Here is a 20593-nt window from a genome sequence, read left to right as displayed (position 1 = left end):
AGCAATCCTTACCTCTGTATATTACCTGGATATTCCCTCCACTTTCCTTATTTACTCCCATCAGTATACAAACATAATTATTATTTCTCTCATCTAAGAAAAAAAAATCAACTCTCTTGATTCCACCTGCCCACTTTAGCTACTGCCCTGGATATCATGACCAAGGCCTTTTCTGTGCCCTGGCCAAAATCACAATCATCATCCTGATTTAATTTTCTCTTTAGCATTTAACATATTTTAATATTAAATGCATCCATTTTGTTATTGTCTGACTAGAATTTAAACTCTACAAAAGCAGACATTTTTGTATTTTCTTCTCTACTGCATAGAAAAGTTTCTGGTACATAATAGACAATCAAAAATATATTTGCTAAATAAATGAATCCAACCTTAATTGTGAGAATATTGGCTTACGCCATAATCATGTAAATATTAAATGAGTTCAGGGGCCTCTACTTATAGAAAATCTATAAAACTCTAGTAAAATAATCCATGGGTTAAAAAACCTGCTTGCTAGGTGCTTGACCAGAGGGACTGAGAAAGGCTTAGGAATGTATATGATTGCCAGAGGGAGGGGAAGGAGGGGAGATCGGGGTCCTTATATGAGGTGACAGGGGAATATTTGACTTTGGATGATGGGCACATGGTCCTATGTACAGTTTTTATAAATTAGTAATCCACACATGAAACCTATATATTTATGTAATCTAATGTCACCCCAATAAAATTTCATTTAAAAATAAAAAATTTTAAAAATGTACTATAATAAGATTTTTTTAAAGTGCTATTTGTCCTTCTCTTCTCACCAACCCCATGTCATCCCATTATAATTCCTTTTCTGAACAGCGAGAGAAAGTCTCAACTTCAGGGTAGTCTAAAGCATTCTAGATTTATACCACTGCTGCCTTATCCCACCCTAGCTAGATTTTATCTCAAATGTTAAAGGCAGCCATCTTTGAGCTGGAGATTATTTATTATGAAGTCATACCTTGCTTATTACTTATGCATCGTTGTTTAACAAGAATAGTATACCTTGGTTTGTATGTATGTGTTCATGCTTGCTTGTTTTGTTGTTGCTAATGAATTGCTGCATTTTATAATACATATTTATGGTTAACATTAGTATTTAAGGTATTAGACTAGAAAGTCTAAAGAATTTTGTGTAGAGTGCTTTTTTCATTGCATTTTTCATTATGGATTATTATAATTAGAGTGATAAGCCCAGGTGAAATATTCAAAAGAGGAAATAAGTGTATTTATTTTACCTGGAGCTAACACTGAGGGATCAGGCAGGTTTTTATCTTCCTCATCAGTACTTTCATCATAGTTTGTATCTCTGTTAGCAGATATTTCAGAACCTGTTGTAGTTTCTCTAGAAAAAGAAAAAGTTAGAATTATATATTATTGGCTCACCTCTGGCTAGATACCAAATTCACTAGTAAGTAATTATAGAAAATATACCTGGAAAAACAATATAATTAAACAAACATATATTGAAACATATATAATTAAGATACAATCACTTATGTTAACTATAACTATTTATATAAAAGGCTAAGTGACCGACAGACGGTATGTCCAACTGACTGAACGGTTGGTACCTATGATGAGCACTGGCAATTTAAGAATAAATGTTGACTTGTGCATATGCGCTACATACAAAACTCTCACTGGCACCAATCACACATGTGTGTTTCGATCTGTCATTGTTGATCATTAATTTGGTTGTTTTTGTTGACATCTAAGTTAAAATTGTAAATACTTCATCACAAGGGAAATTAGTCAAGCACTCTGAAAATGTTTTTACTCATAATGTGGTATATAGAAAGATGTTAGAATAAGTTTAATGAATTTATCAGTCACTGTTTTTATCAATGTTGTTTTTATATCATGTTTTTGTTGTTTTATATCATATCTTTGTTGTTGTTATATCATGTTGTTATTGTTTATTAATAAATTTATATATTATTTTCATATACATTTTACTAATTTTCTTTCATCTCTAGCACTTCTATTATAGAGAAAGGGTGAATAGCAATATTAAAATATTTCTTCTAATTAATCAATGTGCATGAATCTGTTCACTAGGCCAGTAGGGTTAATATAAATCACTATTATGTTAGCTATCTTTTAGCTAACCTACATATGGTTGAGTGCTCATTATACTTAATTCTTAATCAGTTTCTTATCACTTATTATTCATTTTTCAAAATACTATTCTTCTGGAGTTACAGTGTTCAGTATTTTAATCTCAAAACAGTTCTTCCTTTCATTTGATCTGAAAATTCTGAATCAAATGCTTTTATTCATATTATGGAGATACTCAAGCAAGGCATAGAGAGTTTAAAGGACTTGCCCAAGGTCATGTAGTGGTAGATGTCAATGTCAGACTAGCACTTGAACTAGGACCATCTGACATCAAATGTTATATCTTTATACTAGAGGCCTGGTGCACGAATTAGTGCACCAATGGGGTCCGTCAGCTTAGCCTGCAGGATTGGGCCAAAACTGGCTCTCCAACATCCCCTGAGAGGTCCCAGGTTACAAAAGGATGCAGGCAAGGCTGAGGGACCCCACAGATACACGATCAGGGTCAGGAAGGAATTCAAGAGGTTGGCCAGCTCGAGAGGGACTGCGGGAGGGTTCCAGGGCATGCCAAACCTGTCTATCTCAGTGCCAATTGGCCAGACTCCAGCAGCAAGCTAACCTACCAGTCAGAGTGTCTGCCCTCTGGTGGTCAGTGCATTTCATAGTGACTGGTCAACCGGTCAACTGTTTGCCCCCTGATGTATAATTAGCATATTATACTTTGATTGGTTGAAAAGATGACCAGACACTTAGCATATTAGGCTTTTATTTATATAAGATTATGCCACTAGTAAACTCATGTTTTCTCTTAGATGCAAGGCAATAGACCCAAACCTATTATATATCTGCAAATGCCTAAAATAATTGTAAATATCCAAGCCATCAGTCACCTATGATTTTTACTTAAAAAATTCAGTACATACCCTCTCAGAACCAATTAATTCTAAAATTAGCTATTACTTAGTCATTAAGATTACAAATGTGTAACTACTCTGTAGTTGTTCAAAACATTAATTTTTTAAATTAATAAATCTCTTAGTGATGTCTAAGAATTAAACCAGTAATATTTAGATAAACTTCATGCCAGTTTCATGATTTAAGTGTAAGTGTGACAGTTGGGCAGACATGGAGAGATCAGACTGAGATCTCCACACCATTGTATCTAACAGCGAGTACATCCAACCCCACCCACACTATCAAATAATCTCATATTATTAAAGGAAAGCACCTAAATTTCATGGAGTTTGGGAAGAAATTCCTCTTAAGTTTATGCATCTGTCATCTCAAACCAGAATGGTCAAAATACCTTTCACGCTCAATGTTCTTTTCTAGTTCTTGAACTTCGTTTAACAATTTATGTAAGCTTCTGATCTTTGCTTTCTTCTCATTCAGCACCAGAATAAATCGTTTATAAAGATCAGTCTCCAAATTTTCCTTAGCATTCACACATTTTTCAAACCTAAAATGTAAACAAATAAATAAACCATGGTGTTTTTCTTAACATCTACACTAATAAAAGAGAAAGATGCGAATTGACCATACCTTCATTACACCCACTAGCCAATCAAGAGTGAGAATGCAAATTAACCCAACAAAGATGGAGGGTCAATTTGCATGCACAGGAAGCCAAGTGGCTGGGGGCAGGATGTGTGTGTTGTCACCAAGGTGACAATGCAGGCATTCCACACCACCCCTGCCTCTCCACACTATCCCAGCCACTGCACCGTCCCAGCCGCTCCGGGCCTGGGAAGGCAGAAAGGCAGCTCCTGCTGGAGCAAAGGCGGTGCCGGCAGCCAGGGGAAAGAAGGCCCATTCTTGCACAAATCTTCGTGCATCAGGCCTCTAGTTAATATTATAAAATTTAATAGTGAAGATTATTTCAAGAAAACTTTTCAAGGAAAATGCAAATAAAAATGATTTTTACATGCTTCCACTGATTTAATTTAAAGTTTTGTAGAAATAGCTAAATAAATCAGAACTTATGGTTTATTATTGTTAATAATTTATGTATTGAGATAAGAATAAAAACTAAAAACTGATACCAAAAAACTTTTAAAACATCTAAATGCCTAAATGCAATAGTTCAGTCACATATCCAGTTTATTTTCAAATGAATATTTTTATGGGAGAAAATTAAACAAGAGTAACTAAAGCCTATAATTCCTATATTTTTTAATATTACTCTAATAGCAATAGTAATCTTGTTTTGTGATTAAGCGATTTGCCTAATCTGTTTCCCCTAAATAGATTATCACCTTCTCTAAGCCAGTTGTAGCTTATAACCCAGCAACACACACACTCAAGCACATGCAAACAAAATGAATGAAAATATACAATTTGGAAATTCCAAGCAGTGATTAATGAAACAGCAAATGTGAAACACTATATAACTTCAATTTTAGACATGTAAGATAAAACATAAAATTCTCTATTACTTCTACAATATTCAAATGAGCTAATAGAGTGTACTAATTTTGATCTTCCAGATACACTACATAATATAAAGAAAGCAAACTAGCAGAATTTGCATGCACTTGATATGTGCATATATACATACCACGGATAAACATCTTTGTAAAGACTCAAATATAAATTATTTTATATAAAATATGCTTTTAAATTTAGTCTAGTTCTGCCTTAGTTTTCTCTTTAGCATATTGTTTATTTGTGCTTCTGCTGTTCTATGCAAGTATCTTAGTATTTTCACTATATGTATTTTTACATATATATACTATTTTTATATATTTATAATACACAAAATATTTTTCAGTGAAATTTAGAAACAAAACTAAAAAAATTGATACCTTTGATATATATGCCCTTATGCTTTCAACAACATATCCATCTAGAGCTAAAAGAATTAGGACCTCTGATGTTATGAACAGAAACATATGGCAAAATATTTTCTGGGAACAATTACAGCACTCTTATAGCATAGTCATAAAGGTAAAGTGCCTGTGTGTTTTATTGGCTGCTTTATCCTTAGTACCTAGCACAGCTCTTTATTCAACAGATACTGAGTAGTTATTTATAAGATAAATGAATAAAGTCAGTGCATTACATGGACACCTTATAAGGAAATGGAGAACCAGTGATTCTGAATTTTATATTTTTCACTCCTTTATCACCTATTCATCAACGTAGCAGTAATACTTTTCATTTTCTTCAGCTTCTAAAAAATTGTGGTAAATATTAATATCACAAAACTGTTTTTCCTCAAGCAAAGCTCTATGAGAAACAAGTGTGTGTGGCGGGGAGTGGAGGTAAAGTTGAACAGCTGCCAATATTTACGGCCTATTTTAAGCATTGGTATTTCTGATGTAAAGTGTTAGATAAACATTAATTCTCATTTTCTTGTACTATTTTATAATGTTAACACAATAACACAAATTTTAAAAAGATACATACCATTAAAATACCTGAGTATATAATAATGAAATACTTTAAATCTACACAAAATAAAAACTAATTCTAAAAATATTCATTAAAAATATTGTATAATTTATTATATAAAATTTTAGTAATGGTAACCAATTAGTAATTTATCTGATTTAAATGCATATTTAATTTCCATATAAAACACTTCAATAATCCCTGATTAATAGAATATGTGCACTTATCAACATGAATTAAAACTGAAAAATATATAAAAATGAAATATCATATAATTTGACTAAAATAGTGTTAATCTAAATAATTAATGGCCACATTGTCAAAGGCAAAATACTGCAGTAATAGGAGAGCAAACTCAACAGAATGAGTGGTATCCTATGAGTTAAACTTGCTTGGTTTTAGCTCAAGCTCAGTTGGTTGGAGCTTGTCCCATGCACCAAAAGGTTGCTGTATGGATTTAGGTCAGTGCATATTCACAGGCTGTGGGTTCCATCTCAGTTGGGGTGCATACTAGAAGCAGTGATTAATGTTCCTCTCTTATATCTATCTTTCTTCCTCTTCCTCTCTCTCCATCTTTCCCTTCCTTCCTCCATTTTTCTCTCAAGTAAGGATAAAAAAATAAACTTGTTTAGTTTTAGCAAAACTTAGGATTTTGTTGCTACCAAATTTCTGACCATCAAACTGGATAACACTTCCTAAATAAAGCTGGGAAGTGGGGCTTAGCAGGAGCAGAGTATTACTGTGAAAAATTTCAGGAAATAAATTTCCTCTTAATTCATCAACAAATTCAGAGCATGCTATCCTTTTATTCACTATTCAGTACTAAAAGGTAATGACTATCCCCATTCCCCATATTTCATGCCAATCCTCCCTTAGGGCATTAAGTTACCATGCCTTCCATATCACTTGTCTCATGCCAACCCACCAGCTCAAGAATGGTACCATTATTATTAGTAAGTGGTACCATTCAGTAGAAGAGAGGCATGAGATTCACTGCTAAGTAGAGATACTAAAGGAGAATTCGTGTACAACTATTATAGATTAGACCACAATTAATCCAAGGCAAAGCTCAAACCTGATGAGCCATAAATAACTTTAAATAGGAAAGGCCTAAATGATGTTTCATCTTTTCAAGGATGACTAGAACAACAGAACAATTATTAAGTTTAATTAGTAATTTAGGACTAAAGCATAAAAAATGAAAAGGATAAAAACTAAATATGAAAAATACTGGATATCCAAAATAAAATATTTCTGGTGGGAAAACAAAAGAATCTAAGAATAAGAAGTTTTAAAAACAGCAAAAATAACAGAAATAAGGTAATTTCATACAGAAATAACATCCAAAATAAAACAACAGGTTGAATAATAAACCCAAATAAAACAAAATACATAAATGTGAATATGTGGTACTTAGAAACAGTACAGTAATCCTTGTATTTATAATCAGCTCTGGCAAAATTTATATCCAGGTCAGGGTTGTACAGCATAGGAAAATATAAATAAAGTTCAGAGGACAAAGAATGCTGGAAAAGAAAGCAGTGGTAAAGAGATTTAATAAGCCTTAAGAACAGAAGAAGATAGTAAACATCTGTTCCTCATCCTTTCTGAGGACAGAACAAGAGGAAATGGCTTTCAACTACACCATGCAGGACTTAGCCATAGATGGAAAGGGGAAATTTCTGACTGTGACTGTTCTTCCACACTGTAATGGGGGACCAAAGGGAGTTGAAGCTATCTCTTGAGGTCTTTATAAATCAGATTGAATTCACCTCCATATAATGTGATTCTAGCTGAAGGCAAATTGATAGAATAGAAGAGCTTTCAAGGTCTCTTCTATTCTAATGATTCAATGTGTGTCAACCAATTTTGATCTGCTGAAAATGGCCTCAAATTATATGTTTAATAACTAAAATCAGAATAAAGCTAGAGAGTTTCTAGCTTGATATAGGATTGCCAACCAGAGACCTACTCAGTAATATGGAACATGAGTTATTTAAAAAAAAATAGAAAAAAAGTAAAATAAATATTGCTAATAAGCTAAGGGTTTACACACAATATTTCTAATGTTTTCTCTATTTAAATTATACAAAATTAAATTAATTCAGTAACATCACTTTTTCAAAATGGAACTAAGACTAAAATTATTAAAAAAGTAAATAAAAACAGCCGAGACCAGTTTGGCTCAGTGGATAGAGCGTAGGCCTGCGGACTGAAAGGTCCCAGGTTCGATTAAGGTCAAGGGCATGTACCTTGGTTGCGGGCACATCCCCAGTAGGGGGTGTGTAAGAGGCAGCTGATTGATGATTCTCTCTCATTGATGTTTCTAACTCTCTATCCTTCTCTCTTCCTCTCTGTAAAAAATCAATAAAATATATATATTTTTAAAAAGTATATAAAAACAGCAGCAAATAAAGTCTATACATTAAAACTCATTCTTTTTAATTGTACTGTAAGTCTTCATTCTTTACTCAAAGTTCCTTTACTATCCACTGTCATCCCAAATGGAAATAGGTTTAGAGTTGGCTCTGATTATTATAATATGCTTATTTCAATATCAAAATATATGCAAAAAATATCAACAAAAAGTAAAGTAAAATTTAATTCACAATTCCAGGCATAGACTATTAAAGATTCATTTTTTCTTCTAGATAGTCTCTATCTAAAGATATATTTTGCAAAAAAAAGGATATTACTCATATTTTAGGAATTCATATTTCTCCTCTTAACTTATCATAACATTTTTCATGAAATAAGCACATGTGTATATGATTGCTTTTTGCTTCTATAATATCCTATTGTGTATTCAACATATTTGAAACATATCTACCCTATCTTATAAAGGAATTCTCTGCATCTATTTTATTCCCCTCCTTCTTTGTCTCCCCTAGACATACATTCTGGAACAGTGATGGGGAAGAAATGACTGGATCATGGACAGACACTGATATAAGAGAAATCAGAGGCTACTAAGAAAATTGAACTGTGGCCAGACCTAAATGATGGCCCCAACTAATGATTCTCTATTTTCCATGTCCTCAATGACCTAACTCATGTTCATGTCCTATTTCTAATCTAAAGACTCTTGATCAGCATTGTTATAGGCAGTTAGACAGACATAAACAGAGCAAGAACAATGGGCCAGGTATAGAAACTCACCAGGGCAGAGAGCCCCAGATGCCCAACAAGGGGCAAAACTGGGAAATAAAAACCTTACCTCAGAGTAACCTGTCCTTCCCTAGCATGTCACTAGTCATGCAGTTTAGACCCCCAGACCTTGTGCTCCTTAAAGATAGCATCTAAGCCTCAGTTGTATTTCAGCTCCAGGCCCAGAAAAACAAAAAAAACCAGACAAGGGACTTCATGGCTGTCTCAAGACCAGCTACACTGATTAATGAACCCCTGTCCTGGCACTGACCAATCAAAGAATACCACAACCCTCAAAGAGCATACCTGGAAAACTGATGAATATTCTATTAAAACCCTCCCCTGTAACCTCTCCTAAGATTTCCATCTGTAAATAAGCTCAGATGAAGAAACCAGTGCATGCTCTCCCCCAAGGGAAGATACCAGTGCTATTCCCTTTCCCCTTCTTCCCTCTAAGGGACCCATGAGACTTGCAACCAGGGGAGCAATGCGCAGCAGCAGCTCACCCAGAGCTAAATCCTTGAATTGTCTCCAAGGCCTCCTTTTCTCTGACTTCTCAGTGAGCCAAAACAGCCCAGCCTGGGCTCTCCTAATGCCCTTCCTTGTTTCTCCATATATTTTTGCTATAGCCAATAAATCCTTACTTACTTTGCCACACTTTGTATCTTGATTAAAAACTTTCCTTCCAGGAAACAGAAACCAAGGTCTTGTCATATCCCTAGAACAATACTACTTACCTCATGGAAGCTGGAACTGCAACTCTGTGGCTCATTTTCCAGTATTCTAAGAATGTTGAGAGGGAACACTAAGAAAGTACTGCTTGGCCATGGCCAAGATACAGTTATAGCTCCTAAAAAGACCTCCTTTCTCCATTGAAATTGAAAATTTGGAGAACAGCAGATAAGCTACTAATCTAATACCTGATTAGTATATAATGAACCTAGAGTGGTCTCTCTTTCCTCTCAGTTTGAAGGGTCACCCCAACAGCACACATCTCCAGCCTCTGAAGATGTCTGTCCCAATATTTACAAAAACATAATAGCCGGCACATAATAAGGCAGGTGATAAGATGCATGGCTATGCTTGATCAAATAGAAAACCTTTTACCACAATACCACAAAGGAACTTTCTGCATAGCTCAGATATAGTGAATCAAGCATCTGTGGACCACATATTATATGTACAGCACAGGGAACATTTTCTCATCTTTGTTCCCTGCTGCTTTCCATTCTATGGCAGTGGCGTTGAATACTGATGAGATAATACCTCTTTCAACCTCTGGCAGACATTTTAAAGCAATTTGTTCAAGTACCAAAGACCCAGTCTGCATTTTTCTGGGCAATTTGTGGATCAAATTTTCTATCAACTTGAGGGTATTTTGAGTTTTAAATATAATGGCTTACCTTGAACACAGTACATCTGCTTTAATTTGATTTATTTCATATATCAGTAGACCCCAAAACATGCATTTTAACAGAGATATTTGATATCAATTCAAACATGAATAAAATAGAAGTTAAAGAGAAATAATAACTTATTTTTCATATGTTTTCCTAGTATTTATACATATTTTATTTGGTTTTATTATTTTTATATGATTGGAGATAAAAATTAATTCAGAACTAACCAAACTACTTCCTTAATAACTGAGAGCCAAATATAACCTAGGTATTAGAAACTTAATTTTTATGTCTTGCATTAATTAATAAAAATGATAATAAGGACACATATGTAACACCTTAATCACTAAAGAAATTTAAAAAATAAAAATAAAGTGTAAAGAAGAGAGAAAAATAAGAAATACAAATAATTTTAGTCAACCTCATTTTTATATACATCCTATCTAATAAAAAGGGAATATACTAATTGACCCTCACACCATTGCAAACATGGCAGCACCCACAGACAATAAGGAGGGAATATGCTAATTGACTGCCATGCCCCCAAAGATGGCGGCATCCACAGCCACAAGATGACTGGGCCCAGTCCCCTCAGCCTCTCCTGGGTGGCAGCCTGCCTCCCGAGTTTCCCAGTCCTCTCAGCCCCCCAGCTTCCCAGGCCAGCCCAAGTTACAGACAAATCCCAGATGGCGGCTGCCCAGCTGTCCAGGGCCACTCAAGGCTCAGGTAACCAGGGCCAGCCAAGGCTTCTACTGCTGGTAGTGGCAGCAGCAGAGGTCTGATGGGGTGTCACCTCCTGCCCCTGAGGGCTCCCGGACTGTGAGAGAAGGCATGGACTCCCCCTCCAGTGCATGAATTTTCATGCACCCAGCCTCTAGTATATTGATAACATCCTTCATTTATTCTTCATGTATTCCCCCATACATATATTCTTATTGAAGTCCATAAAACCAAAGTCAATGATTCCCCTAAAAAGAATATGATCCTAAATAGAATGTGTTCTTATGTTTTAGAGCTATCACTGGTTTGAATAAAAAATTTTAAAAATCTATTGTACCCACTGGAGGTAATAATAATTATCATTATTATGTACATTCCACATAATTGAGATGTTATAATATATATATATATATATATATATGCACAAACATATGCATATTATACTATATATGTCTATAGAACTAGAGTATTCACAATATACATTTTATTTTCTTCAAACATCTTTTATACAAGAGAATAACACAGGTTAAATCCTAGGCCAGCCTAGATTATGCCATAGTTGAAAAAATTCATAAAGAAAAGAAGGGACTTTCCTCTTCATCTTTTAAAAAAAGAGAGGTAAAATGTGGAAAATAAAAGGCTTTCAAATGTCTTTTCCAGTAGTCACAATTACCTGGTCTTTTAAAAATGCTGGTGGTATGAATTTTCAATCAATCAGGAAAAATAAATTTCTATCAGGAGCCAAGACACACATCATTTGAAATAGTTGCCATTCATATAAAGATTCCAAGTAAGAAATAAATCATTCCTTATTTATGTTTCATGTCTCTTTTTATTCACTTTTAATCCTGTAATTTGAGCTAAAGAAATCCTTAGAAATATCACCTTCCTAAATTTTGATTAATATTAATTGATTCTGATTCTCATTGTCCAATTATTCCTTATTATAGATAAGTTTGCTGGTGCAACCAAATACTAATGACCTAAAAGTGTTCATTCATTACTATAATGTACAATAGTGACCAATAATTTGGTTTAATTACAATAAGTAAAGGTATAATTAATGACATTTAAAATATATGCTAGTCTATGTTACACATTAACAAATCTTCAACACTACATGATCTAAAGAGAACTTAGTGTTTTTATAATACATTATACACCCACCTTTCTTGAACATCATTCCAATCTCTCAGAAGCCTTTCATTTTCTTTCTGCAGGTGCTCATTTTTGGCTTGGTTTTCTACAATAGTGTCCAGGCAGTCACAAATAAGTTTTCTAATGACCTCACCTGGGCTTGTGACTTTCTCTAAGTTGAAGGAACCAAGTCTGAACTAGGAAGAAAGAAAAATATGATTAGCTTTAGAAGAATATAAAATTGAGCAGCATAGTTTTAAATACACATAGTTTTTTTCTAACAGGAAAAAGTTTGATTCAAATACAGCACATTTACCAGATATATAACGAACAAAAAACTGGACAACTTTCTTCTTCCTTATTAAACTTTACCACATAAAGCAACATATAAACTAAGAATAATTTTTGTAAGTTGTAATTCACTCTCCCATCTCCTAGCAGAGAACAACATAAATGCCATATGAGGATATTATGTTTGCTATAACCTTATTTAAATCATTCTGCTGAGATTAAGATAAGAAATTACACATGAGGATTCTTAATGCTAATTTCTGTTAATATTGAAGGTAAAATTGAATAATGGACATAAGCTATTTCTGAAGAAAGAAAATTTTAGTAATAGCTAAAAGAAGTGTAGGGTTTTAGGAAACTGATAAATCTGGGGATACCACACAGTAACAAAAGCAATGATTTACCACTATCCTATATAATAACAGGCTAATATGCAAGTAGACCAAACTGCAGAACAACCGAACAACTGGTTGCTATGATGTGTGCTGACAACCAGGAGGCATGGGCCAAACATGGCAGTGTTGGCCATGGTGGGATAGTGGAGCAGGTAAGTGGGGGCACCAGACCAAAGTGGGACACTCTCATCGGGGCAAACCTCTGGTGGTTACTGAAAATTCTTTGCTACAGTGTGCCATGGTCCCTCCTGGTGCTTGCACCTGCTGCTGGCACCAACCCAGCTTACACCCACTATTGGCACTGAAGCCACCACTCAGAACCCACTGCCAGTGCCCAGCACCAACCCCATCACTCAGCACCATCAGTGAATGTGAGCGGTGGCTGCCAGCTCCAATAGCCCTCAGAGCTTATCCACCTACCTCTGCTGCCCTGATCTTGCATCCAACTTCCCTCCCCTGCCAGCCTGATTGCCCCTAACATCCTTCCAGCTTGATCTAACCCTCAATTGCCCTCCTCTGCCAGCCTGATTGCCTCTAACTGCTTTTGCCTCGTCTCCCAACATGGCTTTGTCTGTAAGGAAGTCGGACGTCTGGAAGATGGTGGATTGAACAGATCTAATTAGCATGTTACCCTTTTTTAGTATAGACCAGAGGCCTAGTACACGAAATTCATGCATTGGGGGGAAAGGGGGAGTGTCCCTCAGCCAAGCCTGCACCCTCTCCAATCTGGGACCCCTCAAGGGATGTTCGACTGCCTGTTTACAGGGATTGGGCCATGGGAGTGTAGCCAGCCTGGGTGAGGGGCTGAGGGCTGTTTTCAGGCTACAAACACGCCCTGGCGACCCATGCTCTCAGCCCCTCTTTTTTCCTTCCCCTTTTTTTTTTTTTTTTTTTTTTTCAGAGCCTCCTTGAGTGGAGACCAGGGCTGGCTGGAAGCAGGTATCTGGGATTTATTTACCTTCTATAATTGAAACTTTGTAGCCTTGAGTGGAGACCAGGGATGGCCAGGGTGGGTGGGAAGCGTGGCTTCCTCCATCACCAGAGGCAACCCAAACCTCCTGCTCACTTCAGCTCCATGGCCACCGCCATCTTTTAATTTTCATTCTTGCTCCTGACTGGCTGGTGGGTGTAGTGGAGTGAAGGTCAATTTGCATGTTTCTCTTTTATTAGTGATTATATATTATAGGATAGGATTTCTTAAATGGGGGGAGGGGAGCATTTTTCAGAAGATGCTCTTGACAGACAAAAATAAATAATCCCTATATCTGGACTGATAGCCAGCCATATGCACTATACTACCAAATTGGTCATTAAAAAAGTGAACCACTTTTGCACACATTACACCAAATAGCTATTGCCCTTAAAACCACTCCTCAGGCCTCACCTTAGGTTCTGCCTTCCCAGTTCATCCAGATTAGGTCCTGATTGGCCGGTTTCTATGCCAGTCAGTATCAAAAGCTCCACCCCCTAGGCAACCATTGGCTCCTCGCATTTCACCCAATTTGGTTCTGACTGGTCAGTTTTTATGCCAATTAGTGTCTCCGAGCCTATCTCTGGGCCTGATCCATAGTCTCCGTGGCAGCTGCTGATCAAGCCTTGTGCATCTCTCTCTTTCTCTCTCCAGGCCTCAACAGCAGCCTCAGCAACTGCAGATCAGGCCCCGCCTCTCTCTCTCAGCCTTTCTCTCTGGGTTTTGCCAGTAGCCACAGTGACTGCAGATCAGGCCCTGCCTCTCTTTCCAGGCCTGATATGCAGCCTGTGACAGCAGCAAAGTTGTCAGTCCTCTGCCCTGGAGGCTAATGACCTTGTTGTGCCTGCCTCGCCCTGCCCAACCCCCACCCCCACCATACCACCTGCTCACAGGCTGTCAGCCTTGCTGTGATAGAAGCCTGTGAACTGCAGGGGAGGGACCAAGAGGTGCTCCGTGCACTTCCTGGTGACCAGTCGTCCATCTGGTTGTTTAGGTCGTTGATAGGCCGTGGCCTTTTATCATGTAGATTACAATTATTTTTTTGAAAAATTCTGTTCAATCTGAGAGAGTAACTCTACTGGACCATTTTGCTTATAAAGACACGGGTCAGAACCGAGAAGGAAGCACCCTTCCACTTTCATAGCTGCTGTTCCAGCCTGCCCACAACATTACAGATGCAAGACTCCACCTGCCCATACACACTGAATTTTGGTGAGGACTTCATATTCATCTGAATAAATTCAGAGGCAAAAAGTATTTCTGTGCTCTAAATCTATATTCAGCCCATCCTTATCCTGCCACTCAAATGAAAAGTGGCAATGGAGGAAAGTATTGTTTTTGGAACTAGCAAATTTGCACAAAAGCTATATTGTAAGGTTTGGGTCAATTTTAAATTCTTTAGCTTTTTGTTTGACAAGTAAGGCTATTAGCATGACTGTTCTTTATTTATTAATTCTGTCATTTCAAAATAATCTTTAATATAAAATCTGGGCTTCAAATGGTACACCAGAATCAGAAACCACAAATTAAAGACATTTTAAAAGCATATTTCTTCCTTAGAAGCATGGGCAAAGATATGTTTCTTTTTGTAGTTAGTTCCAAGGATCTTTTGAAGAATTCAATGTACATAGATTTATACTGAGCATCTCAATCAGTTTATAATCTAAAATTTAAGCTGTCTTTATTTTTCTGTGTTAAAAAGTTGAGAACAATTAACTTTTTAAATGTTGTTAATCATGGTAAGTTACACTAGACAAATACATAATTGCATATTCATAGTTGTAAAATTCTAGTAATATAGGAAATAGTCATGCTAAGTAATAAATAGGAGAGTAAACAGTATTACTTTGGCCTTGTTATATTAATCATCAACTGTTAAGTATTTTGAATCAACTCTATCTTCACTAAGACCTTTTTATCATGAACTCTTTGTATTAGTGAAAGGCTCAAATGTTTACTTTAGATTTAAACCAAAAAAAAAAAAAAAATTACAAATGAAACTTCTAAAGCAGTAACATATCTAAGTTGACAACTGGTCATATTTATCCTCCAAGGTAGCTAGAATTGAGAAAAAAATATTGATAAGAACTAAAGAGGCAAGAGATCAATATTTTGAGACTACTAATATTACTTTTCCAACCATTTTCCTGTCCAACTTTCTTACAGCTCAAAAAAGAAAAAATGCTTAAACCTCCCAGATTGCATGATCAAGAAGGCTCTGGAGCCCTGGCTGGTTTATCTCAGTGGATAAAGCTTCAGTCAATGGACTGAAGGGTCCTGGTCAATTCCAGTCAAGGGCACATGCTCAATTTGTGGGCTTAATCCCCAGTAGGGGGGCATGCAGCAGGTAGCTGATCAATAATCCTGTCTCATCATTTATGTTTCTATCTCCCTCTCTCTCTCCCTACCTCTCTGAAGTTAATCAAAATATATATTCTTTTTAAAAAGGAGGCTCTTGCCAAAACTGGTTTGGTTCAGTGAATAGAGCATCGGTCTGCGGGGACTGAAAGATCCCAGGTTCGATTCCATTCAAGGGCATACACATTGGTTGTGGGCATATCCCAGGTAGGGGGTGTGCAGGAGGCAGCTGGTCGATGTTTCTCTCTCATCGATGTTTCTCTATCCCTCTTCCTTCCTCTCTGTAAAAAATCAATAAAATATATTATAAAAATTAAAAAATAAAAAGGAGACTCTGCATATTTTAGATCCTGTAGGTTCTTAAAATCAAAATGCAGTAATCTAAAGGTAGTAAAAAATGTGCTGAGCTCTAATTATAGTGCTTCAAATTATTAGCATTTCAAGACCATGCTATATGCTTTAATATATTAAGTATCATCTAAGAAATCTTATTTCAGTCTTTATAATTGTAAAAAATCATTGGTGGAAGTCAGAGAATCCTTGAGAACAAAAATCCAAGTCTATGTGGTTAGGGAATAAAAGAAGTTACTTTTACTTAGAATGACTATAAATGTTCACTCCATTAGTATGTTAAAATACAGGTAATAAGTCATATAGTGAAATCTATATTTATCTTAGTCTAATTGGGAGTTTTAATTAACAATAAGAAATTATACTATATATAAATTCAGAATCAACTAGAAGGCTTTCTTATAGTAACTGGTCAAATTAAAAGACATTATGTTGATATTAGAAACATTTTGAACAAAATTTTTTATAAAAACTTGCATTAACTATAACTCTATTGTCCTTAAAATCAGTTATCATAAACCAATAAACTCAACACTAGTGATCCTTTAAAAGTCATAGAAATACAAAGTATCTTTAAATCCTCAATTTAAATAAAATGAGAAAATATGAAATCAAGACAAAAATGCTCATTTATTATATAGCTTGTAAATTTATTTTTAAGTTTTTAAAGCTTAATAACTATCTTTTAAAACTAAATATTAAAAATTATTCTGCCATATATTGTCCTTCAAAAGTATTTAATAAGAATCCAAAACTCTTTATTTATAATTTTATAATTTAATGGCAGATCTCTAGGAAACAAAAATTTCTATCCAAAATATTTACACACAAAAACTGATAATATTGTATTTACTTTGATTCATTCCCTTAGTTACTCAGAGAAAGATAAAAAACAAATTATTGTTATAAAAAAATTTAAAAATTTTAAGGTGGTTTTTAGATGCATAATTACATAGAAAAACTATTTATAAGCTATAAAATTTAGCATCTAATTTTGATGAGATTAAGAGGAATTGGCAAATACAATGAATGCTAACTATGCATTTAATTGAATTTTCTTGCAAAGAAAAAAGTAATTAAATATTAACAATAGGATAGTTTCAGTTCAGGTACTAATAGCACAGTAAGCTGCACTAGACTAACCCTGCTGGAGATAATAATTACAAACAATGAACCAGAAAGAAAAACCCAGAAAACACAAAAACCTAAAAACAAAAATCTATTCAAGGAACTGGAAAATGACTGAGAGAAGGCAGCAATTGGAGAGTCCTCAAAAGAGGTTGAGATCCATATTTACATGACTGTTTCTCACATTTCACTCCCCAATTGTAAAGCTCATGTACAACAAGTAGAAACCACACTTGCTGACATGAAAGGTATGCAAAGATGGAATTCTGGGCTATACACACACACTAAATAGTTTGAAAATAGGAGAAAAAAAATAAAAAATCAGTACAGTATAGGATCAGTTACAATTCCCAGGATAGAATTAGACAAAAATAATTAAACAAAATGAAGAATGAATATTAAAAGTATTAGAAGAAACGCATGAATTAAAAGATTTAAATTAATAAATAGAAAGGGTCTACTAAAATGTACCAGTACACTGGATTAAAAAAGGACTCATATCAAGACATACTAGCATTAAATTTTAGAACATTTCGGACAAAAAGAGAATCCTAAAAGATTCCAGAACAATAAAATATGTTACATATGAATGATCAGGAATCAGGATGGCACTGGATTTCTATAGCTATTCTACTAGTAGATATTAGAAGTCAGTTAATTAACAAATTCAAAATAATGAAGACATATTCAGAAAATATGTTCCACCAAAGTAAGGAAATAAACCAAATCTACACTAATAAAAGAGAAACATGCAAATTAACATCACTCCACTACACCCACAAGCCATGCCCACCAGCCAATCAGGAGCAAGTATAAAAATTAACCCAACCAAGATGGCAGCCAGCTATGGAGCTGGAGCAAGCAGGAGGCTTGGGTTGCCCTGGCAATGGAGGAAGCCAAGCTTCCCACTCACCCTGGCCAGCCCTGGCCTCTGCTCAAGGCTACACAGTTTCAATTATAGAAGATAAATAAATTTTAGATACTTGCTTCCAGTTAGCCCTGGCCTCTGCTCAAGGAGGCACTGAAAAAAAGAAAAGGAAAAAGGAAAAAAGATGGGCTGGGACCTTGAGTCACCAGGGGGTAATCAGGCCAGGATGGGATGGCAGGGCCGTTGGGGGTAAGCAGACCAGCAGGGGGGCCATTTAGGGGTAAGCAGCCCATCAGTGGGGTCAGTTGGAGGTGATCAGGCCAGCAAGGGGGGGGGGGAGTTTGGAGTGAGCAGGCCAGTGGGGAGGGAAAGTGAGAGCAGGCCAGTGGAGAGGGGCAGTTGGGGGTGATCAGGCTGGCATGGGGGGTAGTTGGGAGTGATCAGGCTAGTGGGGGGGTGGCATTTGTGGATGAGCAGGCCAGCAGGCAGAATGCTTAGGGGCAACCGGGCAGGCAGGTGAGCAGGTGGAGCCTGCAGTCCTGGGTTGTGAGAGGGATGTCTGACAGTGCAGGGGGGTGAGGAACACCCCCCCCCACACACACACACACGCATGCATGAATTTCGTGCACTGGGCCACTAGCTATAACACTCTTCTAATAATAAGTAATGGTTAATGAGTATTGCTATGTTTTAGATATTGTCAGTTAATACAGAAGTCTCTGTGGGACTAATAGAAATAAATTCAGAGTTTGAACTCTGTATCTAAGACTGAAATAGTATAAGGAGCCCTGGTTAGTGTAGCTCAGTTGGCTGGACATCTTCCCATGCACTGAGAGGTCACTGGTCACATGCCAGCTTGCGGGACCAATCCCAAGTGGGGGGGAATGAAGGAAGCAGCCAATCAGTGTTTCTCTTTCTCTCTCTCTAAAAATACATTAAAATTTTTAATTGTATAAGAAACATGTGAAATGTAGTAAAAAATTTTCTGTAGAATCCTACATGAAAACTTCAAATTCAATTAAATATCCTTTCTTTAGTTTTGTATGTTGAAACTTCTATGTTATAGAAAGATGTATCAGAATATATGCTTTACATAAATACAAGAGTAATAGTATTTTATAAGACCTACAATGTTAATAGATTAATTTCAGAAAAATCAATGCAAGCTATAATATCAAACCATAAATTTTTAACATTTAAAAGCTCAAAGTGTAAATGTAGCCAGAAAAAAAAAAAACCCAGTAAAATAGTTAGGGACTAAAATTACTGTTTTTAATGAAATAATGTCATTTATAGATGAAATACCAAGTGTTTTGTGGTAACTATGTAAATAATTCCTGTTACATAGACTAGCACCTTGCTGTTAGCAAATATTAAAACCAGAAGCTCAGTTTCGGTGCAGTCCAAAAAAAAAAAAAAAAATCAACTGTTTTGGCATATTAGAACTTCACTTCTGCAAACTTTCTTATTGAAGCAATCAAATGAGAACTCTTACCCATTGCCAAAAAAATGTCCAAATGGTATAGCAGTTATTGTATTTTGACAATGTAGTAATCCCAGTTCATTTGAAGGGGTACTAAGGGATGAATCCCTAAAACTAAAGTGAAGGAATAGTGGTAGCACTTTGAAAATACAGAATACTAGTACACTGAGATACACAGTTATATAAAAAGTTGTATTCACAGAGAAACAATGCCAGATGCAAAATGAATATTTAATAATATTTTTAAAGGCTAATCTTTCTTTGAATGACTCAAAAGGTCAGAGCAAAGATGTAGGTTCAACTGCCAGAAATGCTTTGGCACTTACTATCATTGTTACAATATATTAAGAGAGATTTACATACTCTGGTGTAAATGCCTATATAATCCTCACCTTTCATATGTGGGTAAAACTTGAGGATTTAATGAGATACTCATGTGATTAGATAAGGTTGCATGGCACATTAGACTATACAAAGAAAAGATTATATTGGCTGGATCTGATCATATCAATTGAGCCCTTAAAATGGACCTTCGTGAAGAACAGAAATTCAACTTGAAGGCAATTCTCTGCTGCTGGATTTGAAAATAGAGGAAATGTTCACTAGGAGCAGAGAACCACTCGTGGCTAACAGCCAGGGGGAAATCAAGGCTGCCAACAAACACGTGAGCTGGGAAGAAGAAACTGAGCACCAGATGAGAATGCAGTCCTGCTGACACTTTGATTTGAGCCTCATAAGATCCTGAGCAGAGAACCCAGTTATGACATGGCTAGACTTCTGACCTATAGAGACCGTGAGATAATGGTTGGTGCTTTAAGCTGCTAAGTTTGTAACCATTTGTTGTGCAATGACAGAAAATTATAC

General features: G+C 35.8%; 1 protein-coding gene across 2 annotated transcripts in view; it reads right to left on the bottom strand.

Annotated features, from left to right (window-relative positions):
- XRCC4 (X-ray repair cross complementing 4) overlaps window positions 1-20593 on the bottom strand; it is a 159568-nt gene that overhangs the window by 89585 nt on the left and 49390 nt on the right. The window contains exons 4-6 of one of the 2 annotated variants that reach the window (XM_036409234.2): window positions 11916-12082; window positions 3395-3547; window positions 1266-1372 (exon numbers count right to left, since the gene is read on the bottom strand). In XM_036409234.2, the coding sequence (XP_036265127.1) occupies window positions 1266-1372; window positions 3395-3547; window positions 11916-12082 (427 nt within the window). The remainder of the gene's footprint in view (window positions 1-1265; window positions 1373-3394; window positions 3548-11915; window positions 12083-20593) is intronic. The other variant, XM_036409237.2, reaches the window with a different exon arrangement.

The sequence above is a fragment of the Pipistrellus kuhlii genome, unplaced genomic scaffold, assembly GCF_014108245.1.
Source record: "Pipistrellus kuhlii isolate mPipKuh1 unplaced genomic scaffold, mPipKuh1.p scaffold_m20_p_4, whole genome shotgun sequence".
Classification (NCBI taxonomy): Eukaryota; Metazoa; Chordata; class Mammalia; order Chiroptera; family Vespertilionidae; genus Pipistrellus; species Pipistrellus kuhlii.
This window is presented reverse-complemented; position numbering and strand designations above follow the sequence as displayed.